Source organism: Neolamprologus brichardi, chromosome 3 (assembly GCF_056152115.1).
Source record: "Neolamprologus brichardi isolate AB-2024 chromosome 3, ASM5615211v1, whole genome shotgun sequence".
Taxonomy (NCBI): Eukaryota; Metazoa; Chordata; class Actinopteri; order Cichliformes; family Cichlidae; genus Neolamprologus; species Neolamprologus brichardi.
Window position 1 is genome coordinate 2851475 of NC_142106.1, and position 23774 is coordinate 2875248.

Consider the following 23774-nt stretch of genomic DNA (forward strand, 5'->3'; position numbering starts at 1 on the left):
TTCTTTGTTTCAGCAGGTTTTGCAAACCTAGTTTCCAGTCATGAGGATAAATCAGCCACACATTAAAGGATAAGAATGCTGAGTGGGTTCAAACGTACTTTTGTTAAGAGAAAACTAGATTTCTAAAATTGGCTAAGTGGGAACATGAACTGCCCAGGTGTGCTGCCATTTTGGAAATGATGTCATGAGTTCCCAGAGTCACTTACTTGTCACATGACTGCATCAGGATGTTCAGTACATGTCACTTGTTAATTTCATTAGTTAAAAGTCATGGTTAAAACTTTAAAAGGAACTTTTCTCAGTGCTTAAAGGGGCGTGGCACCTGTGACTCTGTGGGTTCTCATTGGTTAATAGTCAGACTTCAGAGTGAACTGACCAACAACACAAGACTTTGTTTGAGCCCTTCAACTGCAGCGGCAAGTCATACTGCAGACGATGAGAGGTGATGTTCCTGACATTGTGCTGTTTTGTTGGCTAATTTGGGATCTGCCACTGTATCATTAACCAAAACTCTCTTCTCAACAACTGCTCTGCTTACACTCCCTATTTGAATTATTTTCTATTATTTAATATAATTTGCCTTGTTATCTTCTGTATTTATTTGATGTGTTTACCTGGTCTGTGGTTTTTCTTCACTGATGCTGTTTCTTCAGTTAAAACTTATATCATGTTTCAAATGGTGTGTGTGTGTGTGTGTGTGTCACGGGGGTGCGTTTGTGTGACCTCGTCCACCAAAAGGATCATAAAAGCAGGAAGCTTACAACACAAGAAACAGAACCTTCACATGGGATGCGTCTGTGATAAAACACTACAGCTTTCCCCCAAAACCTCGACAGGCTGGGGAGGGGTAATGTGTTTGATCACACAGTTTGAACCAGGACTTTACAAATTTAGGAAACACAATGACAACATTCAACAATTTGACTATAACAGTGTGTGTGTGAGAGAGAGGGAGAGAGAGAGAGAGAGAGACTATGGCTGTCTCACTTATGAAGAGCCACGTGCAGATATGCAGAAGCTGACTGAGGTATAAAAATCTAGCTGTTTAGTTGTTGACTATACATATACATACATATACAGAGAAGTGTGATCAGGGAAAGTGGAGACACCTGAGGAGAATGAGACACAGGTGGACAACATGACAGCAGACAAGACAAAGGAAGCCAAACATGAATGGATTACATACAGAGGACACGAGAGGGCTGAACACTAAGAGTGGAATTAACCGTAAGACACCTGAGAACAAGGTTCAAAACAAAACACCCCAAAGAATACATATCATAAGTATAAACATTAAACAAATCACGAGTCACAAATATGAACAAAATCCATTCCATCGAAATTCGAAATTTTTGGTGAATTTAAACTAACAGATATATAAGAAGATTAAAACAGGGATAGGGGGATATGTAGTTTTATAAAGTTCTTCCTGATCAAAGTACGTTAACACTTTGTTTCATGCTGTAATTTGATTATTAAAAACAACAACTGTGGTTTAACAGTTTATTCATCAACAGTGAATTCAATTAACAACACTTCATAACCTTTATGTATTATTACTTTATATAAAACCATCACCAGATTTTAACCACAACATCAATATAATAAAACCTACACATTGTATAGTGAATAGATTCTTTTTCAATAACAAAATTAAGTTTTTGTTGATGTAGGAAAATAAAAAGTGCGCTAAATAAAACCTAAAGGAGATAAGAAGCTGTTGGTGCTGTTTACAGTGCTTTTAGTGTTTTGAACAGAAGAAATTAAACGTATTATCATCAGACTTACTGACCCACTTCTGCTCTCCTGCTCTATTTATGGCTCCAGACATGTCACAGACGTCAACTGTGCTGTTAGAGTCCCAGTTGTTATATCGAATGACCTCATCAGTGACCCAGAACCAGAAGCCCAGAGTGCAGGTGTAGCGCAGCCCCAGCCAGACAAAAGGAGTGGAGGCGTTTTTTGCTTTTTCCTGGAGCCACACCTGCTCCTGGCGGTTGGTGATGGAAACCAGATCATGGTGTTTCTCTCTGCAGTAATAAAGGGCTTCCTCCCAGGTTTTGCTTTCTTGGATCAGGATCACGTTATCTGTCACCACAAAACCCAAAGAGCTCTGAGTCTTTGCTGTGCTTTATGAACAATGACAGACATGAACCGTCCACACTTACAGAAACAAGACAAACAGGCCAAAACAACAGGACAGTTACACCTGTGACTGTATAGGTGAACAGCTCTAATGAACATTTATATAGTAAAGATGAGAAAAGACAGAGAGCTTTGTTAGGAAGGAAGAGGTTTAAATATATAAAATATCAGTAGGTCTGCACTGAGTAAGACTCACTGTACACATGCAGTAAATTTGTTTTGCAGTTAATAATTAAAGGTTGTCTGCAGTTTTAATAAACAGTGTGGTTAAATTGAACATCTCAGAGGGAGTCAACCAAGAAACAAAAAGATAACTGATCTAAATCCTCTCGGTGACTCCAGCAGTTTATCTATTGGACAAACAGCTGAGATAAATCTGTGTAAACTCACCATCATAGCAGAATAAAGGCTTTCTTTGGTCACATCCACCAGAGCTCCATCTTCCTGATCTCCCTAACAGAGTCGTAGCACATGTCCTGTTGTTTAGTCCATCATTAAATGAGTCCATGTCCCAGTATCTGAAAGAGAAGTTACTCCCATCTGACCACCTCCAGCTGTCTCTGAACAGGCCGATCCACGAGGCTGTAGACTTCTGCAGCGTCTTAAACTCTTCACTGTATATCTGATCGAGTCCACTGGCCAGGTCAGTGTGATGCTGTCTGCAGTAGTTCTGAGCCTGAGTCCAGGTCACAAAACTCTCAATCAAATGAAAGGTTTTGTTGTTTTTCATTGTTTCTGTCAAATCAATAGAAAAACAAAATAACATTTTTATCAACTAATTTGTCTCATTCTTTAATCTCTTTTTCAGGAACATGTGATATAACACAGATTATAAACTAGATTATAACATTATTAAATATTGTATTATCATATTACTGTTCATATATTCTCACCATCATAGCAGATAAACTGAAATTTGTCACTACATGGAAAATCTGCCCACTTGTCTTCTGTCCTCACACAGTTCTCAGGTTTGTTATGATCATTTGGCTCTTCATCTCCCCAACAGGTCTCATTTTCAGTGTATTCCTCCCCCGGCAGAGACCAGTGCCACCTCCTGTTGTCTCCTGGCTCGCTGTACAGTCCAATCCAGGCTTGTGTTTGACTCTGTGCAGAGACTTGAAGTCTTCTCATGTCTGTCAGGTCAAACACTTTGGCCAGGTCTGTGTAGTTCTCTCTGCAGTATGCCCGTGCTTCATCCCAGCTCATCTCTTCTTTAATAAAGTGGTACTCATACAGCTGACATGTGATGAAGACACACTGACCTAAAACAGAAGAAATACTGTTGAATATCTGCTGATACAAGCAGGAAACTCATGTTCCCATCAAACTGTCCAGTTTACAGGTCAATCCTGGATTTTCTCAGTAAGAGTTCATTTGTTTAATGAGTCCTGATCAAACTAAAGGATTTTAGGTGGAAACAATCAGGAGCCCTGGTAAAATGATCACTCACCCATCAGAAGAAGCAGAAACAGACTCCACTGCATCGTCGCTCTGTCACATGAAAATGACTTTTCTGTCATTTGGAGGAAACAATGAATCCAGCAGCTCTTCAGTGTTTGATGGACACGCAGCACTTTATATTAAACACAGATATCTAGTTTATCACACACTGCTGTAAGAAATATATGATTATTCTTAATAAATGATCATCTGTTTAAAATTGTCCATGAAGAAAGAAGCAACAGTTCAAATGTGGTCCACACAGCACCTCTGTACACAGACATGAAATGAGCCTGCAGGTTAGAAACTTACATCTGGTTCTTCTCTGGTGTTCATGCAGACAGCTGTGCAGTAAATAACCATCTGTACTAACACACACTCTCTTTGTACTCAGTATTTGAATATGAACATATAGAGTTTTTCCCCCCGACTCAAAGACACAGTGTACATATCAGTTATATATGAACTCATTTACATTAAGCTCTGGAAAGAAGAAACACTGGACTGTCCAACAAGCAGAAAGAGGGAGTTTCTAATATCCAAATATGGCAGCAGAGGTGCACATGGACAGAAACGTGAATATGAGTCTGTTGATTTTTGAAAATATAAACATAACGCTGCCTGTACTGATCAATATCGCTGGATTGCTCTGATCCTGACATGATCTTAAAAACCTTTCAAAGACTTTTGTGTGCACTGAGGCAGCAGTCACATGTTCAAGCTGAATAATTACACACACCCCACTTTTCAGTTATTTATTTGTAAAAAATCTTTGGAATCATGTATGATTTCTGTTCCACTTCTCACGTGTGCACCACTTTGTGTTGGTCTTTCATGTGGAATTACAATAAAACTGTAAATAACCATCTGTACTAACACACTCTCTTTGTACTCAGCATTTCAATATTAAGATACAAATTTCCCCGCTGACACAAAGACACAGTGTAGATACGGCTTATGAATGGACTTGTTTATGGAAAAAGGACATAAAGCACCTCACTGTGGACTGTCCAGCAAGCAGGAACAGGAAGTTTTATTCTAATTTCTAAAAATTATTTCCTTGTTTGTTTAACATTTTCTTGATGTGGGGGCGCAGGGTAGGGCTATGAAAGCAGGTACACCTACACACATCGCCACCACAGTGACACACTCCACTCATGCTCACATGAATCTATATGACTTCACAGGCCAAATTTACAATATAGGATTTCAAGCCTCAAACCAGCTATTTAAAATTAAGCTACTACACTGGTTTGAATTCAGTTTTCTTTATATAGCGCCAAATCACCATAACAGTTGCCGCAAGGTACTTTATATTGTAACGTAGACCTTACAATAATACACAGTAAAAAACCAAGTGTCAATTTTACACTTACAGAGTTGATTTTAACTCTGCTTCAGGTAACATTTGGTCCCACTCAAAATTAGAGTTAAATTTACTCTATGGCCAGTGTTAACTTTTCAGTGTTAATTGTACTCAATTTAGTGTCAAAATTAACAACAAAATGTGTAAAAATATTTAACACTGAGGGTTATTCACACTGTTCAGAGTAATTTGATTACACTTTATAGAGCTATTTTTACTCCAAAATTAGTTTAATAATAACACATGGACAGCATTTAGAAGAAATACATAGTTAAAATGTTTTAGGTTCATATTAACGCAGTGAGAAGATAACGAACATCTGAACTTTTAGCAACTGCTAGCATGTAGCTACTGGAATGTCATTAAACCTATGGGTAAACGCTGCTAACATGTCCTCACTCGACATCAGTGAAACTATAAAGAGCTATTTAGTTTAAAAATACCTTTTAAACAATGTTACCAGTATGGAAATGTTAATTTCACTTACCTGACTGTGGCAGCTCTTCGGCGAAAATTCCATGCACATTAGAGCTCTGAGGCCGCACACGCCTGCGGACTGGTAATAATCAACACTGTGTGGAGTTAAGTCTTCACTGCGTGACTAACAAACTTTACACTGACTTTTAACTCTGATGTTAGAGCTGGTTTACTCCTCATAGAGTTGTAAATACTCTATCTAGGTTAAAATAGGTTTACTCTGAAATACTGACACACTTTTTACTGTGTACATGCAGCGAAAAACCAAATAACCATATGACCCACTATAAAGCACTATAAAACTTTGGCGACATTAGGAAGGTAAAAAATCCCTTTTAACAGGAAGAAATAAATAGAAACAAATGAACAGTTCATTCTGTTTTGAATATTTATTATTGTTTGTTAATAAGACAAAAGTATTTTTTATTAGATTACATGAAAACTAAAGTAATCACTCTAATCTGAACATTTGCTCACACTGATTATGGTAAACCAGTATTTGCTCAGGTTACTTTAAACATATCACTTTTATCACTGAATACAATAAACTCGAACTCATATCAAGTAACTTGTAAATAACCGTTCATATAAAGCCATTATTAAACAATGTGTACATTGGTAATGGTATTTGTGTCTCACCTCAAAACACACATAAAAAACATAAATTGAAAAGATATATGAGCCTGATTAACCTTACTGTTACAAATACCATTTGTGCATCATTAGCAAAGCTACTGTACTTGAAGCTCACTTTACCTGCTATCAACAAGGGTAGCTACCAACTTTGATTACTTTTAGTCATTTTCCAAAGTTATGCTTTACTTTAACATGTTTACAACAATCTTATCATTTTTAGTGTTTTACATAGGAGTCATTTTGAGGACAATTACTCCACCTGGGTAATAAAATAAAGAGGCACGGATCATACTTTGTTTAAAGCTTCAACTACAGGATTTATTCTGCAGGCTTCCCTATAAAGCAAAATACATTCTTCCTGAGAGCATTGTGGCATCTTTAGGGAATCCAGTTTGATAAAACTTCAAGTGTAATTAGATAAAAACTGCATCTGAACAAAAAATATTACTGGGGTGTCCATTTTTTAACTTGCTTTAAAACATGAACTGAACTGTAATCCCCATAATTTAATCACCGTTATCTCTTGACTTTTTAACTATTATTTTAATCCATATTTATGTCTTAAAACTACATTTTTAACCTTTCACAAAGACTATGTAGCATAAGTACCACACTGGGTTTTTTTTGGATCATCATAATTACTTAAAGCTGGTCTATGTTCAGCTTGCAAGTAACTAATCATGACTAAAAAACTAGTCATATTTTACAATTAAGAAAAAAACTTGCTGATGTCCACTCAGGAAAAGGGGGATTTATAGTCAGGATTGGGGGTTAGGATGTGATCGTTATTATGGTTACAGAGCTGTAGTGCGGTTTTGGGATTAGAGTTTGATGTGTTGTGTGATGGTGTTTACACACTGCAAAACTGTAACATCACCACAATGTGATTGGTCACTTGGACCGGCATCAGTTTGATGATCCAGGAGCAACACCATCAAGAGGATACACATTGTGCTTCTTTTTGAGCAGCTTAACTAAACACAGACACACAACGAAGAGTGAAAACTACATTCCTTCGTCTTTTACAGTGTTTGAAAGAAGACAGCGATCACATGACATGAATCTGCTTTATTGAGGAAAGGATCAGGAAGTGAAAATACAACAAACAGCTGACAGCTCAGAGTGTGGTTTCATCTTTACATCTTTACATCTGTGTGTGTGTGTGTGTGTGTGTGTGTGTGTGTGTGTGTGTGTGTGTGTGTGTGTGTGTGTGTGATGACACTGGAAAGTCACACACACAAACACCCACAGAGCTCCGCCCCCTCCAGCCTTACATCCAAACATAGCAATCAGACACTCAGTTTCCCAGCACACACCTCGCTGTCCTCCGGCCAGCACAGACCAGGTCCATCCTGGAGGCAGCTCACCTGAGCAGTTCCTGCTGTCAGACAGCTGTAAAGACTCTGAGAACACTCTGCACACACTATATGATGACTCCACCACTGAGGCTCCAGTAGATCCACCACAGTCCAGTTTCAGCCTGACTCAAACAGCCTAGATCAAACACAGAGCTGCCAGCTGCTGCTGCTTTTGCTTCCAGCTGTCAGACAGAAGCAGAACCAGCTCAGAGTCTACAGGTCTACAATCAGGATCCACTACTGGGAACCAGCATCAGTCCTGGGGCACAGAGAGAGAAAACAAGGAGACGGCTCATCGTGAGAACAGGACCTGTGTTGCTTTAACCAACAGCTCCACACTGGTCCCCACAGTCTGCTGGTGTGTAGCAGCAGATGTGCCGGCACAAATACTAGAAATCTTTTATGATCTATTCAAATAAATCATGAGGATAAATCAAAGCAGCCTGCAGCAACACCTGGTTTCGAGCTGCTTGGGGAAGAAGTCGTAGACTCTGCAGAGCGCCAAGGCAGGACGATGGCCACCAGGGGGCGTCATGGAGTGAAGCCTGACCAATGGCATTACTGGAACATAAAAAATAAAAACAGTCTGAACACAGAAGGGAAAATTTGACACATAATAAACTGCCAGCTGTTGGCAGCTGAACACATGAAGAAGAAGCTGAGAAGTCTTCACTTAAAGTGCTTTTATAAAATGGATTGGATTTTTTATATTGCGCTTTTCAAGGCACCCAAAGCGCTTTACAATGCCACTATTCATTCACTCTCACATTCACGCACTGGTGGAGGCAAGCTACGGTTGTAGCCACAGCTGCCCTGGGGCAGACTGACAGAAGCGAGGCTGCCATAACGCGCCATCGGCCCCTCTGGCCAACACCAGTAGGCGGTTAAAACCTCCACATGTACACCGAACATGTTATTCTCCATGAGAAAACATCTCACTGAGATCTAGAAACACCAGGTACCCTCACACAGTTTTAATGTCTCACTGATGAAGTTGAATTATGAATCATTTTTTCTCGAACACGTTATTCTCCATGTTCAGTCAGGAGCTGATCCCTCAGTGAGCACCTGAGCTTTCATGTGATGAGCTGATGATGTCACAGAAACAGTGAGTCACCTGACTTAGGCAGAACATTTGTGAAGCAGAGCTCAGAGTCGGGTTTGAAGAACATCTCCTTCTGAGGTCTCCACAAGCTCAGAGCTGCAGCATCTTTGTTCCAGTCCTCTGCCTGTTTCTCACCGAACCTGTGAACCAAAGATGTATCTGCAACACAGAGAACGAGGGTCAAAGGTCAAAGGTGATGGCTCAGGCTGAACTGATACACATGACATTGACAGTTCTATGTTTTAAGCTTAAAACTTAAACCCAACGATCCAGCTGATCCAATCAATCCAAGTTATCCTGACCCTGGACAAACTGAAGGCCTTCAGGAGCTCCATCAGCTTCAGGAAGTCACAGCTTCTCTTTTCTTTGCTGCAACTAAAGTCTGGTGTTAATTAATTTTAATCTGATCTAACCTGGTTTTAGCCTGAGATAAACTGGTTTTAGTCTGGTTTAAACTGGTGTTTCAGTGGGTGCTGATCTGACCTCTACTTTTCCTCCTGTAGATGACTCCAGCCAGAAACAAGATCAGACCCAGGATCAGTCCTACGACTCCAACGATGATCAGTCTCTCTGTTTCAGGCATGGGCGGGACTGAAGAGACACAGGTGAGAGTCACACAGGTGAACGGACACACGGGCAGGTGTACAGGTGTGTCGATAGAGACTGGTATTTACCCCAGTTAATAATCAGTGGTTCCTCCAGGCTGGCGTGCTCCACCATACAGGAGATCTTCTCTCCAGACCTTCAACACAAACACAAACCAACATCACTGATATTTATCTGATTTATCTGATTTGTGTGATCAGCTGATGGTTACCTGATCACCTGCAACACATTTTATATGATGGAGATGACTCACAAAGGTGTGGAAAAGATCAATTATGGAGATGTTAAAATAACCGAATCAGTAAACTTCCTGTTTTAAGCTTTTAACAATATTAAAAAAATCTTGGGGACTTTCTGTTTTTGATCTGAATTTTCAGACAGTTCCTGCTGAAACACTCGGCTCTGCAGAAACTGGAACCTCGGATGGGTTCAGTTTTAGCAGGAATGAGGAAGAAGAAGAGGGAACAGCTTTCACAGGCTGAGCTGTGAATATCTGCGTCTGTGGACGATGTTGTGGTTATTCAAACTAAAGTCAGTGAGCTGGAGCCACAGAAGAAAACTTGGACAAAGATCAGAGTTAACAGCCTGAGCTGAAGGATTAGACCCTTCAAACATCACCACTGAAGGAGTTTGGTGCTGACAGTGGAATTATCCTGGAGAGGGCACACGTGGTCAGACTGTCCCGGCAAACAAAGAGTCCTGGTCCCAGGTTTGACCTGGACTCACCTGGGTATGTACTCCAAGTGGGAGTGGACCTGGTAGAGCCAATCACCATTTGCAAACTCTTCAGTGGAAGTGATGTCAGAGGTTATTTCCTGTCCATTTCTCAACCAGCTCACTTTGATCTGTTTGGGGTAGAAGTCATAGACGCTGCAAACCAACATGGCAGGATGGTGACAACCAGGAGCCATCGTGGAGTGAAGTCTGACTGATGGTTTCACTGGAACAGCAGGAAGAGGAGGAATGTTTTTACTTCATTCAAAGTTAAAACTGCAACACAATAAAGCTGAAGTGACTTTATAAATATAACAAGCCTGAAATGGCTACAGAACTACAGAGATTATGTAGTTTTAACTAAATGTATCAGATTAAACCTTCAGCAGTGTTAACTTTAAACTATGTGCAGAGAGTTCAGTCAGGAGTTGTGTTGTCAATGATGGCATCATGTGATGAGGTTTATATGACAATCTGATGATGTCACAGAAACACTGACCCCCCTGACTTAGAAAGAACATTTGCGTACCAGAGGTCAGTGTTGTGTTGGCAGTACGTCTCCTTCTGAGCTCTCATTTGAGCGAGTATTGCCTGATCTTTGTTCCAGTAGTCTGCCTCATTTATACCATATTCAGTGTACCCAACGAACTTCCCCACATCGCTGCTGAACCTGACAAACTCTATCTTGTTGTAATAGTAAGATCTGATGAACTTTATAAATATAACAAGCCTGAAATGGTCAGACTGTTCCTGTCAAACTAACAGAACTACAGAGAACATGTAGCTTTAACTGAATGTGTCAGATTAAACCTTCAGCAGTGTTAGCTGTAAACCAAGTGCAGAGAGTTCAGTCAGGACATCAGTGTGATGAAGTTTATATGATGATCTGATGATGTCACAGAAACACTGACTCACCTGACTTAGAAAGAACATTTGCGTACCAGATCCCAACGTTGGGTTGGCAGTACGTCTCCTTCTGAGCTCTCATTGCAGCGAGCTGTGCAGGATTATTGTTCCAGTAGTCTGCCTCCTTTATACCAAACTCAGTGTATCCAACATACTTCCCCACATCACTGCTGAACCTGACAAACTCTATCTTGTTGTAATAGTATGAGGTGATGAACTCAATGTCCCTTAGCTCAGTGGAGTTAAACAGGCAGCGAGTTGAAGAGTAACACTCATATCCATCTGAAACACAAAGATCAGAGAATCACTCTCCTATAGTAGTTTGGGAAACCTTTAAGAACATGTTGTTGGAATGATATGATCGTTACAGCTTCACCTTATTTAGATCATTAAGCGCACCAACAGAGTACCAGTTAAATTTCATATATATAAGAACAATTCACAAAAATAGGGCAGACCTTATAGCAAGGGTCTTGAACTCCAGGCCTCGAGGGCCGGTGTCCTGCAGGTTTTAGATATTATCCTGTGTCAACACACCTGAATCAAATGATTAGTTCATTACCAGGCCTCTGGAGAACTTCAAGATATGGGCTGTGTCCCAAAACGTAGGCCGCATCCTTTGAAGGACCTGGCCTTCGTGGTCTACGTGGGCCGGGTCCTTCGAAGATCGAGAAGGCTGGAAATGCTTGGTTGTGAAATTGGATGGTCTAGCCTTTAGATTTGCATCACTGCTTTGTCAGTGGAGTTTAATAAACTCAGCGTGTGCACCTTTCTATCTAAAATATTACAGGACACTGGTGTAAATTCTCGACTGTCTCTCACTTCTGTTTAATCAGTTTTCTGTTTGACGTTTATTGAGCTGTGTGAAAATCCCGGAGGAAACCACAAGATGGATTAATAAAGTTTTATTTTACCTAATCTAATCTAATAACTTTGATCTCAGCCAAACCGATTTACTCCAGGACAAACAAAACACTGAAAAAAGCCAAACAATTACATTTTTAAGTTTTCCGAGTGACTTATATATCATGTTCAACCAGAGTAGCGAAGACAGCGGGGGTCTGAAAACGATGAAGCCGGGAGTCCACTGCTCTCGCCAGCTCGAGTGACCATTGAAAACCCTGGCTAGCTATCAAGCTGGTGGGTAACAGATGTCTCCGAAAACGTCGGAGCACTTTTGCAAATATCCGATGTCTTGATAAACCAAGCAGATATTTGATGTTCACACACCCACATTCTCGCCAGAAAATATGTTAAAAGTTTATTTTGTGACCCAGAAAGAGTAATATGAGTAATATTAAAACTTAGTAGTAGCTGTCATTGTTGGAAACTCGAATTGGCTGGGTTGCGCTATGAATTCTGGGATATGGTGGGCCACAAAGGACACATCCAACCCATCCTTCAAATTCGTGAAAAAAGAGGACGCATTTGTCAACTGCATTTTAAGGAGTCGATGAATTGGGACAGCCTTCGTCGCCTGGCCGTGACGTAATCGACCTTCAAATGTGGCCACTGAAGGATGCAGCCTACGTTTTGGGACACAGCTATGTTGAGGAAGTAATTCAGCCATTTAAATCAGCTATGTTAGATTGAGGACACATCTAAAACCTGTAGGACACCGGCCCTCGAGATCCCTGCCCTATAATATTACAGAGGTAACCCCAACAATCTTAAGATGAGTAAAGTTGGCAACATTTGAAAAGAAAAACTTTTTTAAAGACAATTACAACCAACAGAACCAGGATAAGGAAGAAGCGCTGCCATGACAGGTTGTGTTATTGAAGAACAAAAAAGGAGAACACAGAGACACAAGACAAAACACAGAGATGGAAGACATAATTTAATGCACCAGTGATGTATAAACACATGGGAATCCCCCAGCAGCCTACACCTATTGTAGCATAACTGAGGGAGGATTCAGGGTCACCTGATCCAGCTCCAACTATATGCTTTAGCAAAAAGAAAATTTTGAAGTCTAATAGTTGGGCCTGATCATTCAAGACCTTGTACGTAAGGAGAAGGATTTTAAATTGGGCTCTGAATTTAACACAACCAGCCAATTGAGAAATCAGCTAGTTAAATAAATGTTAATTGTAATGTAAAATGCACATTGAAGGATATATCCTGGTTAAAAATGTCAAGAGTCCTCACAGTGTTACTGTCCAGTTTTTCGTTGGATGCCATTTTTCTGAAGTTTTTCTGAGGTTCAAATATGAAAACCTCAGTTTGTCTGAATAAAAGAGAACAGTTTATGTCTTTAAGACATACCTGTATGTTGTGGCAACATTTCAAAACAATGTATTTTGTTGGTTAATAACACGTGATGTTCTAATGTCATAATGCAATGTTGCAGAAAAGTCTCTGTGTGACTGGATAGTGTGTTTGTAGGGAGAGTCTGAATAGGAATAAGCAGAATAAGGAAACAGATCAGAGCGTCTTCTGCATATAAATTGACATTTAGCTTCATTCGTGTGGGAATTAGCCAGATGTACAGTTAAAAAAAAAGGGGGGGGGGGGGGGGGGGGGACTGTGGAGTCTCACTGTTTTTATAAGTTCAGTTAAGAAGAAGAGATGTTAACCACTTCTCACTTTGTTTCATAAGTGGTTTGTTTCTAGTGGCTTGCCTTTATTTTTACTTCCCATCTCTTGTATAAACTACATGTACTCAGTATTTCACATTAAGACCATTGCTTTTTTTTCCCTCTACAAAAAATCTTTGTGAAAATTTATCAAACGCTGCATTCGATCTTTATGCAGATGACACAATGATCTATAGTTTAGATACTTCAGTAATACAAACTCTTAATTTCCTCAAGCTGCCTTTGATGATGTTCAGGCCCATAAAAACAAGCTCATGTTAATCTCAAATGGCAAAGAATGTTAGAAACTAAAACCCGGGTTTCCTAAGATTAAAACCATTCAGTGGGCTGAAATTGAAATGGTCACATCTTATAAATATTATTATAGATCAGAATTTGTCATTTAAAACTCACATTTAAAGGCTGGTGAGGAAAACCTTTTTGCAACTGTTTTTTTTACCCTTTATTTGTTTTGTTTTTTTACCTTTATTTTGGCGATCTGCTTTTCATGAATGCCCCTGCTTAGTACTTGAAGAGGTTGGGGACTGTCTACAATGGTGTTTTCTTTTTTATTACTGGCTGTAGAAATTGACTACATCACTGTTTTCTGTATGCTGCTACTAAATGTCCATCCCTGTATATCTGGAGACTTTCTTTTGGTTTTTTGTTGGTCTTTATCTATAAAGCTCTCCTTGGGCTGATTCCCTCTTATCTGTGTGTTCATATGGGTAAAAACTATAACCAATACAGCCTTTGTTCTTACAATATGATACAATTGATTGTTCTGAAAATCAGAAAAGAATGAGGTAAAAAGGCTTTTAAATATGCTGCAGAATGAGCTGAAATTGTGAGAAATGGTTACCCTGTAGGAGTTTAAGTCAGTTTTAAAGGAACAAGAGAATAACTCTTTTAGTCTGTGTGACTGTTTTTAATTGTTGCTCTTAATGCAGTTTTTCACCTGTTTGTATGCAGTATAGTATTTGTTTTAAATTATTGTAATGTGTTGTATATGTTTTTACTTTTACTGCCATGATGCCAGGTCTCTCTTCCAAATGAGATTTGAATCTCTTTTTACCTGGATTAATAAGGGTTAAATGTTAAATACACAACATTTATGTACATTTACTTTACATATAAATAGTTCCTGGTGTGAGACCAGGAGGAGACACAAATCCCTGTGGCACCGCTGATGGACCAGGAAGGTTACTTTTATAATTGATTAAATACGAGCAAAGTAAAATAAAGCAGCAAAATAATCTTTCTGAAATTATTTGTTTTATTCAGCAGTTTATCAAGTAGACTGATGGATGAATTCATTAATCCAGCTGTAACGCTGTAAAGCTTAATGATAGCTGAAGCAGTGAGTGTTTGATTAGTGTATTGATCTTACCTGCTGTGCAGATGTTGATGAAGAGGAGGGTAAAGCATAAAAACTTTGAAGCCATGTTCCTGGGTTGTGCTGGCAAACTCTGACACAGTCTGACTGAAAGCTGCTGTAAAAACCAGAGTGCAGGGTCACATGACCACAGCATCAGCTGTTACCAGGAAGAAATCTATAACAATATCCAGGATGTGCCCTGCCTTTTAATAGGCTCCAGCTACCCTGTGTTGCTATTTGGATACCTGAAGCCTGATGGATGTTGTCAATTATAAACCAGAAACTCACAAATAGGTTAAAGTATTTCATATTATTGTCATTACTAAGAGATTTTATCAATTTGTTGGTTTATTGGCTGTGATTTGGTGAAGTTTACAGTGATCAGGTACAGAGCAGCTGTGGCGTTCATGGTTAGTGGGAAGATATAAGGGAAGCAGACATTTATATTTGATGTAATGATGCTGAGTAAATTCACTGATTGAATTTGACCCTTTACACTAGCTTTATACAGTCTAATGGTTGAATTGCAACAGGTTTTGGACGTGATCGCACAGGAGTTAAATATATTAAAGAAGTGGTTTGATAGAAACAAATTGCCTCTAAATTTAAATAAAACAGATTTATGTTATTTGGAAACTATAAGAAAAACATTAACATTGAAATTAGTCTTAATGCCCCTTTGGGGATAAATAAAGTCTTTCTGATTCTGATATCTACAAAGGGATAATACCATTAAATTTCTTGGTGTGATCATTGATCATAGGCCTGTTGGAAATCACACATCACTTAAGGAAAGTTATCTCGGGGCATTGCTGTCTTGGGGAAAGCAAAACAATTTCTGGATAGGAAAACATTGTATATGTTATATTGTGCTTTACTATCACCATGCATGAGTTATTGTGTAGAGATTTGGGGAAATACAGCTGAAAGTAATATTCAGACTATAATCATAACGCAGAAAAGGGCTATTAGATTAATAAATCAGGAGTGGTATAGGGCTCACACAAACACACTCTTTATTAAGATGCAAGCTATAAAATTCCAGGATCTGGTGAAGTTTAAAACAGTGCAAATAATATATAAGGCAAGGAAAGGGATGCTCCCAATGGAAATAAGTAAATGGTTCTTAGAGAGAGAAGGGAGGTATAATTTTAGAGGGAAGTGGAATTTAGAAATACAAAAAGTAAGAACAACTTTGAAAAGGATGTCTATTTCAGCAGCGGGAGTTAAATTTTAGAATGAGTTAAAAGAAGAAATAAAGGTCAGTAGTGATATTAACCAGTTTTAAAAAACTCAAAAAAGAAATTTTAAATTAGTATAAGAATGAAGAAAACACAATTAACCCAAGACAGCAGTCAAACTGATGTTTATTTTCTTTTGCAAATTAGAAAATCTAAATTTTATATATATATATATATATATATAGTTTTAGTTGAATATGAGAGAATATTTTTTGTGATGTTATGTTCTAAGTTGAAGGCATTGTATGAGTTTTTGTTGTTCGAACTTAAATAGAATGATGAGGAAATGATTAAGATGTAAACCTAGGGCAGTGGGGCTAGATAAGTATATACTTCTGTCTACACCTTTTCAAACAACTGAATGATATTATAGAATGTTGGTGAATGTATATTTTTGAAATAAAACTGTACTGAACTGAAAATCTGTCAGATAACTCATACAGCATCATCTTATGTTTTGCTGTATTCAGTTGAATCTGCCAATCAGCTGATAAAAAAGAAAAATCTACTGGAGCTCAAAATGCAGGTTTTTAGCTATTTTTAGACTTATCCCTCCATCATTACACAATTCAACATCAAGCTTGGGTTGTTACGTCCCAATAACACTGGAATACTCCACCAATGACAATAAAGGAGCTCTCTACATATCACACCTTTAAGGAATATCTTAAAAAACTGGTCTGAAAAAAAAAAGAAGGTGAACTGATCACCTTCCCCCAGAATCCCCAACCAGTAACTTACCTGTGAAATGTACTTTGCACTCAAACATCCACCAGCTGCAGCAGAGCTCAAATGTATCTTCATTCAGCTTGAATGTTTAATTTTGTATTTAAATGTAACACTCAGAAGCTGTTTTGGGGTTTTCACATAACATTGATGGGTTTATAAACCAATAATTAACTGTGATATGGCATTAAGTGACTAAATAAAGTGTGGTTTGAAGACAGACCAAACTGGCTCAGCAGCCTTCTGTTCTAGCACCCAGTGACACAACACTGAATATGGGAGTCTTTGCACTCTGACTGGTTGTTGTGGAAGATGAGAACATCTTGTGGCAAAGCCTGCACAATTATATTTTATCATCAATAATTACAACAATAAATAAAAACATGATAACAAAATGAAAGGAACTGAGATGAAAATAAATGAACTCAAATCTTTGTCAATAAATCTTTAATGAAACAAAAAGCCTTCTGGTTCACATCACTGTTCTCTGTCATCAAAAACTCTGTTAATATTCAGTCTAAGTGAGGACTGGAAGGTCTGTAATCATGCTGACCTGCTGCCGCTGTTTTTAAGGACAGGGTTTCTTCCGGATGTTTGATATGTAATAAAGCATATAAAATATCGGGATGCAAAAAAAATTCTATAAAGAACAGCAGTTTATCTGAGGATGCTTTCTGCTGGCACCGGAGGTAAAACAGCAGGTTCCGTGTAATCAGATTACAAACTCCTCAGATTTATTCAAACGTCAGCCCCAACCATTCAGTGTCACTCGGTTCCTCTGATGAGTAAGAAGATTCCTGCTGCCACACCGAGGACACCGACAGTCAGACCCACTCCACAAAACATGGCAGGTCCAAGAATGAGATCAGTGTTCTCCACAGCTGCAGACAGAAACACAGAGAGTGACGTGAACCTTCACATCTGGAAACACTCATGGAGTCCCACAGGGTTCAGTGCTGGGAACTATACTTTTCAGTTTAGCCAATATTGTTAGAAAACACTGCATCATTTTCATTACTATACAGATGACACTCAGTTTTACTTAAATATTAATGCTGTAAAAACTCCCTGAAAAGCCTTCAGCTAATCCAAAATGCTGCAGCAAGAGTCCTGACAGGGACTAGAAAGAGAGCAGATTTCTCCTGTTTTGGCTTCCTGTTAAATCCAGAATTCAAAATCCTGCTCCTCACATACAAGGTCTTAAATAATCAGGCCCCATCTTATCTTAATGACCTTGTAGTACCATATCACCCTATTAGAGCACTTCGCTCTCGCTCTGCAGGCCTACTTGTTGTTCCTAGAGTATTTAAAAGTAGAATATCAAATAGTAGTACTAGTAGATTAAGATCAGTCTTAAAACTTTCCTTTTTGTTAAAACTTCTCTCTGATATTGTTGATTTACCTTAGAATATAAAGCAACTTGAGATTACTGTTGTTGTCAAACTGTACAATGTGAATTGAATTTTGAGTTGAATTTTCTCACCGTAGAATTTGGTCATTGGTTGTATCAGGGCCACATGTTCCACGGTGCAGCTGTAGACGTCTCCCTGCTTTGGGATGAAGTCCAGTCTGGACGTCTGTTTGAAGGAACCATCTTTGTTGGGGAAGGGAACGCTGGTGTTCACTCCTTCTGTGACCTTCTGCTCGTTTTTGGTCCAGGTGATGTTGACGGGAGCAGGATAGAAACCAGTCACGTGACAGATAAGAGTGTTTTGGACTCTGAGCTCCACATTTAGTACTGTGTAGATGATCAGGCTGGAAGGAGGATCTGTGCACAAACATGTTCAGGTTACTCACAACACCACTGCACTGAATATGCAGCAGCATTGCAACAAAGAGTCAGCAAGAATGGGACCTGCACCGACTCTGTGGCTGTTGTTGTTGTTGTTTTTTTCTCTAAAATGAATTTAACTCACAGGGTGAAACACTTTGAGCAGTGTGTGGTTGCGGTTATGAGCTAAAAACTAAAAACAGAAGAGAAAGCACAGAAACACTGGGAGGACCTGAGCGTCTGCTGAAGTTAGATGTGTTTTCACTTGAATAAACAGAGAACTGAATGTTTGAAGATCCCCAGAGTCATGTGATAAAGAGGAAGTTTGGTCTCCGTGTTTCCTGTTTCACTTCTGTGTGTCTGAGGTTTTTAGTCTCTATTGTTGTGTCGTTGATTCAGCAGCTCGTTACATGGAGCTCAAGTTCTGTTTGTGTTTCACCTCTAAGAGTTCAGATGTTCTGGTCTTCTTGGATGTTGTTGTCACTGAGGATAAAACCTGTTGTTTCCTGATTTATTAAACACTGACTGCAGTACCGTGTGTGTGAATGATCTTGATGAGATCAGGTGCTAGATAGTGTTTCCTGATATTAAAATACTTCTGATTAATGTTTGCAGGTTTGTGCTGGTACATTCTGGACACCAAATAAAGAGAAGTACTGATATGAATACAAACTTGGAATTCAGTGACAATAAAGGTCACAGTGTTTGTTAGTTCGCCAAAGATGTGATGAAAATGTTTCTGCTCAGATCATCTTTGTGTGATTTTATCTGAAAGCTGTAAATCTGGTGAATATTGAAGCTTCTCTGCTTTCAAAGAAGACCATCACTGTATGTTGTCCACTGTCGGTATGATGACAACAAAATGCATGTGAACATGATGAAGCCAATCATGACTGCTAGCTTAAAATGGTTTCATCCTGAAATTCAAACAATCGACAAATCAAAGTCTGATGTTGACTGCAGTTTACCTAAAGTGTCTTTAATGATCTAACCTGTCAGCCTCTTAACTCTTCATTTATCTGGCATAAAACGGATGCTTCATGTTTCAGCATGTTTCATTGAATTCCACTCTCTGAATGTTTCTGTTCTTTACATGTGGACTGGTGATTCGTGTTTACCCAGTTCTTTGGGGACGTCCTTCATAGCCTGACGAATCGTCTTCAGGTTTTGTCTGCAGACCTGTTGATCAGCCACAGCTTGTTCATATTGACCTGGAAAGGTAATGGGGTCTACAAAGGGGGGCAGAGGATAGATTCCTTTCTGTTTGTTAAAGTCGGCGTACCAGACCGCCTCATCATCAAGTATCCTCACGGCCTCGCCATCGGTATCTGAACATCCGCTGATCCAGTTGTCGCCATGCAGAGCTTCATGGTGTTAGGAGGAGAGAAACAGAGGGTGGAGTCAGTGTCCGTCAGGTTCATATGAGCCAGTCACCTACCAGAGCTTAAACCCTTTCATGCAGGACAGTTCATCAAACTTCAAACAGAAGCACAATTGTTTCATTTAAACCAGCAGACCTTGGTATTTTGGTGACACCCTTCAGTGCTGAAAATCATTGCCTTTGATTTATGAGTCTACAACAAACATATATGTTTAAATGTTGCTGAAAAGTGACGCTGTTTGGCTTTTTACAATGTGTCATGAGAACATGTTACATATTTGACCAAAGTTTGTAACTTCCTGTCGCACAGCTTTTATTTATTTATTTCAGATTTTTAAGTCTCGCTCTTTACTTTCCGCCCAGCGCTGGACACATCGCACACAGACTATCTGGCAACTTGGGTAACATCAGACAAACACAGCAAGCCCCTTTACAACCCACCCCAGCTGCACGCTTTCATGCTGTTAGTAACTAAAGCAGTGCCACACGTGTGGTTACTGGTGTCCGATCTGTTCTGTGCTGCCAAAGATAAACTACTGTGAGACTACTTAACCAGTCTCACATCAGTAAATCAGTTCACCATGCATAAAAGGGCTAAAATACAAGAGTTCATGAGTGAATCAGAGACTCACAATCAGCAGAGACACAGAGGACTGAGGACAGGACGAGGAGCAGCACCCACACCTTCATCTTCATCAGCAGCAGCAGCTTTGTGACTCTCACACGTTCTGAATCTCTGTGAGCTCGAACACATACAGCAGCCAATCACAGAGCAGGGACCACATGATGTCATCAGTGACCAGGCACACACAAGCAGCAGACACACATACACACACTCATACAAACCCACACAGGACTGCTGGTACACTGGGGACACCTGGTGGATGGATGGAGAACTGCAGAAGTGATCTGGCGACATCTCTGACTGAGATGTCACCAAACCACAAAGTACTGAACGCTGTCAAGACTTTCAGAATAAGACTTCCTCTCTTCCTTTCCTCTCTCCTCTCACCTGTGGGAAACAACAACATCTCATTTATTCAGACTGTCTAACCAATGTCCCTGCTGTCCCAATATAGTCAACTCTGGGTACTTTCTGGTGATACCTGAAGCTCCTTCATTTAGAGTCTGACCAATAAAAGTCTCACAGAGCTTTATGAGCCCTTTCAGCGCCATCTTTGTTGGGGCTGTTTTTAAACCATAATTCTCACTCAGAGCTTCCTCTGAAGACACTGCTATCTCTAAGGATCATTCATGCCTGTTAAAGATGTTAAGACATATTATTAGGAACATGATGAACACTAACAAATGTTTACTCTGAAGAGCGATAAAGATGTTTCCTAAATAAACCTGCTTAAGTTTGAAGAGTCCAAAAAAATGAACTCTTATCTGTTTTTCCGAACCACTTTTCCTTGATCTTGGTGGAAAACGATACAAGGTGAAGGACAGGTGTGAAGGAGGATAAATAAGGACTTAGGACAAGAGATAAGCAGTGCACTGAGGGTCCAACTGCACCTACACTCAGACTCCATGACACCCTCACATTGGATCTCTTAAGAGAAACTACAATCTGCAGAAGAGGGACTACAAAATGTTCATGTCACTTCACTCCAGTGTTTTAACGCTGTTGTTTTATGCAGGTCGTGTAAAACAGATCATGTGTGAAAAGTTTTCTTTCATTACTCGTGTTGGAATTTGAAAGAAACAGGAACAAGTAGGCGGAGGGTCGGCCTGTGACTGTGGACGGGTGTTTGTGAGGGTGGAGTTAGAGCACATGTGTCTGAAGCAGTTTCAGTTTCACACTGATAAACATGATCTGCTGAATTAACATAAGAAAACCACCAGAATCACACAGTTAGAGTTTTAGTTCACCCTAGTGTTTTATAACTATAGACAACTTCGTGTTCTTGATCTTTATGTTGTTGTTTTAATTTCTGCAGAATATTTATTGAAACCACACGTTTATCTAACATCAGCTGTTTATGTAAATGTTTTTTATGTAAAGTGTATTTTATTTACATGGTTAGGTTTTTTAGAACTATATTTATTTTTTAACTGGTAGATTTGTTGAGCACTAGATTGTTTGACCTGAGTGAAAGCTGATCTCAGGTGTTCTCCAGCAGCTAGTGAAGGAGGTCCAGCTCATTTCTCAGATTCAGCTCTTTTGGCTCAACTCTCTTAGACGGTGTCACTCTTGATTCATGCATTTTTAAAAGTTATTTCTTTAATTCAAACACTGTGACGTTCTTTTTGGAAGTTTCGGTGCAGTTAGACTCATAAAGGAGGAAGAAACAGGAAAAGGTTGAGGGTGAGCAATGTTCCCTCTAAGCTTCGCACCTGTGCAGTTGCGCACTGCTGGCACGGTCTCTGCGCACAGGAAGTCTGTGTTGCACACAAAAAAATAACAGCTTCATTAGTGCGTCTGCTCTGCAAACACAGAGCTGCTCTTCATGTGATGATGTGTCCTTAAGAAATGATAGGCCACAGTGACCTTTGACCTTTAAACTCTAATCAGTTCATGCTTGGGTTCAGGTTACTGTGCTGAATTGAGGTGTGCTCACAGTGCTGAGCAGCTGTACTGTTCATGGTCAGTGTGATGTCACATGAAGGACAGCATTTAAATTTTACAGCGATGATGGAGAGTCTCATTTTCAGTCAGCATTCACAGATGACACCTTCACACCTACACAACAAGCCCCGTATAGGAGGCCAGGTAACACAAGCTTTGATCTTACCGACCTCAGTTTAACCCACACAGAGCAGCAGCAGCTCAGCTGATCACAGCCTGAAACTAAAGTATCTCACAAAAGAGATTATTGATATTTACAAAGTATTATTTATCCCTCCTCTGCATCACTGCATGTGAACTTTGACCCCTGCTGATGACACATTTTATGTTTTTCTGATAGTTTCAATTAAAATCTGCTTGTTTTTTTTTTAACCTTTTTGTCACCGTCCAGCAGAGGCAGACTGTGAATTTGATGTGGAGGACCCAAAATGCAGACACAGAGAACGTGGAAGAAAACTTGAATATTAACAAAAAGCGAGCCGTTTAATAAGGCTGGTAAAAAAGGTACAAAGAAAGGACAGCAAACTGAAGTAAACTAACATCAACCTAAACTGGAAGCACTAAATAAACAACAAGAAAAACCTAGACATGAAACTTGGAAACATGACATGGAAAACGTGGCATGAACAGAAACACACAGACTAGCTGAAACAAAACCACAAAAAACAAAGAATCTGAAGCACTCAGTCCAAACTTGGGCATATGAGTCCGAGACCCTGTTTCAGGAAGGCGACCATGATCTCGGCAGAAAAGGAGTTCATGGCAAAGCAGTTCAGGTGGCCGACCTGGAGGCCGATGGCACAAGAGTCCAAAGTCAGGCGGATCAGGGGGTCGACCTTGCTGACACAGATCAGGAGGCCGCCCACGACGGTGATGATATCCAACCAGCGGCCTTGGTGGGTTTCCATAGACATGGCTTGGCGGGCACCGGACCAGACGAGGCTGGACCAGGCGTGGCGACGACCTCGGGCTGGGTCGAGGCTGGACCAGGCGAGGGCGCTGCAGGCGACAGCGTGGCAGCCGCAGGATGCTGGACGGGCTCAGCTGAACCTCCAGCTGGCGTGGCAGGGCCATTTTTCAATGGGTTATTGATCCCAAGAGTTCAGCTATTTGAAGCTTCATCCTTGTGAATTAAAATGTTTTTAGTTTAAATGTTTATTCTCATAAATCCGTTTTATTCACTCATACTTCTAAAGTAATTAGTAGCTATTTACCTGCAGTAGCTTTCTTCTGTACCTCCTCTCTTTGGTCCTCCTGGTGTATCTTAGGAGCTCGACCTCCTTCATTATGGAGTCTGGCACTGCGTCAGTGGGCAGAAGTAGACAAGGAAACACAAACTGAGGAAAGGAAACCAGCAGTGAGAATAAAGCTTC

The 23774-nt window shown here is 39.9% G+C and overlaps 3 protein-coding genes across 3 annotated transcripts; all 3 read right to left on the reverse strand.

Annotated features, from left to right (window-relative positions):
* Nucleotides 1-1741: 1741 nt before the first annotated feature.
* Nucleotides 1742-3780, reverse strand: LOC102792356 (C-type mannose receptor 2-like). The gene is made up of 4 exons (XM_087838621.1): nucleotides 3599-3780; nucleotides 3039-3410; nucleotides 2536-2880; nucleotides 1742-2088 (listed from the first exon to the last, which is right to left on the reverse strand). The coding sequence occupies exons 1-4, from the start codon at nucleotides 3666-3668 to the stop codon at nucleotides 1742-1744; spliced, it is 1134 nt and encodes a 377-aa protein (XP_087694747.1). The 5' UTR covers nucleotides 3669-3780.
* A 3352-nt stretch (nucleotides 3781-7132) lies between these two features.
* Nucleotides 7133-14789, reverse strand: LOC102790128 (H-2 class II histocompatibility antigen, E-S beta chain-like). Its single transcript, XM_087838682.1, has 8 exons — nucleotides 14726-14789; nucleotides 10766-11038; nucleotides 9863-10076; nucleotides 9205-9272; nucleotides 9014-9121; nucleotides 8543-8689; nucleotides 7881-7986; nucleotides 7133-7684 (listed from the first exon to the last, which is right to left on the reverse strand). Exons 1-8 carry the CDS (start codon nucleotides 14778-14780, stop codon nucleotides 7663-7665), a joined length of 993 nt encoding a protein of 330 aa, XP_087694808.1. The 5' UTR covers nucleotides 14781-14789; the 3' UTR covers nucleotides 7133-7662.
* A 2295-nt stretch (nucleotides 14790-17084) lies between these two features.
* Nucleotides 17085-20550, reverse strand: LOC148103131 (HLA class II histocompatibility antigen, DP alpha 1 chain-like). Its single transcript, XM_087838649.1, has 4 exons — nucleotides 20465-20550; nucleotides 19570-19815; nucleotides 18164-18448; nucleotides 17085-17561 (listed from the first exon to the last, which is right to left on the reverse strand). The coding sequence occupies exons 1-4, from the start codon at nucleotides 20526-20528 to the stop codon at nucleotides 17446-17448; spliced, it is 711 nt and encodes a 236-aa protein (XP_087694775.1). The 5' UTR covers nucleotides 20529-20550; the 3' UTR covers nucleotides 17085-17445.
* Between the last annotated feature and the right edge of the window lie 3224 nt (nucleotides 20551-23774).

What these genes read in the sequence shown, in the direction of transcription:
- LOC102792356 (XM_087838621.1), bottom strand. Translation starts at nt 3,668, where the DNA reads ATGACAGAAAAGTCATTTTCATGTGACAGAGCGACGATGCAGTGGAGT. An exon ending in GTTTCTGCTTCTTCTGATGG is followed by an intron (nt 3,411 to 3,598) that starts GTGAGTGATCAT and finishes CTTCTGTTTTAG; the next exon opens with GTCAGTGTGTCTTCATCACA. An exon ending in GCCTTTATTCTGCTATGATG is followed by an intron (nt 2,089 to 2,535) that starts GTGAGTTTACAC and finishes TTGTGGTGACAG; the next exon opens with ATAACGTGATCCTGATCCAA.
- LOC102790128 (XM_087838682.1), bottom strand. Translation starts at nt 14,780, where the DNA reads ATGGCTTCAAAGTTTTTATGCTTTACCCTCCTCTTCATCAACATCTGC. An exon ending in CTACAGGAGGAAAAGTAGAG is followed by an intron (nt 8,690 to 9,013) that starts GTCAGATCAGCA and finishes TCTGTGTTGCAG; the next exon opens with ATACATCTTTGGTTCACAGG. An exon ending in AAATGTTCTGCCTAAGTCAG is followed by an intron (nt 7,987 to 8,542) that starts GTGACTCACTGT and finishes TTTATGTTCCAG; the next exon opens with TAATGCCATTGGTCAGGCTT.
- LOC148103131 (XM_087838649.1), bottom strand. Translation starts at nt 20,528, where the DNA reads ATGAAGATGAAGGTGTGGGTGCTGCTCCTCGTCCTGTCCTCAGTCCTC. An exon ending in CCTCTGTGTCTCTGCTGATT is followed by an intron (nt 19,816 to 20,464) that starts GTGAGTCTCTGA and finishes AACACCATGAAG; the next exon opens with CTCTGCATGGCGACAACTGG. An exon ending in GGACGTCCCCAAAGAACTGG is followed by an intron (nt 18,449 to 19,569) that starts GTAAACACGAAT and finishes GTTTGTGCACAG; the next exon opens with ATCCTCCTTCCAGCCTGATC.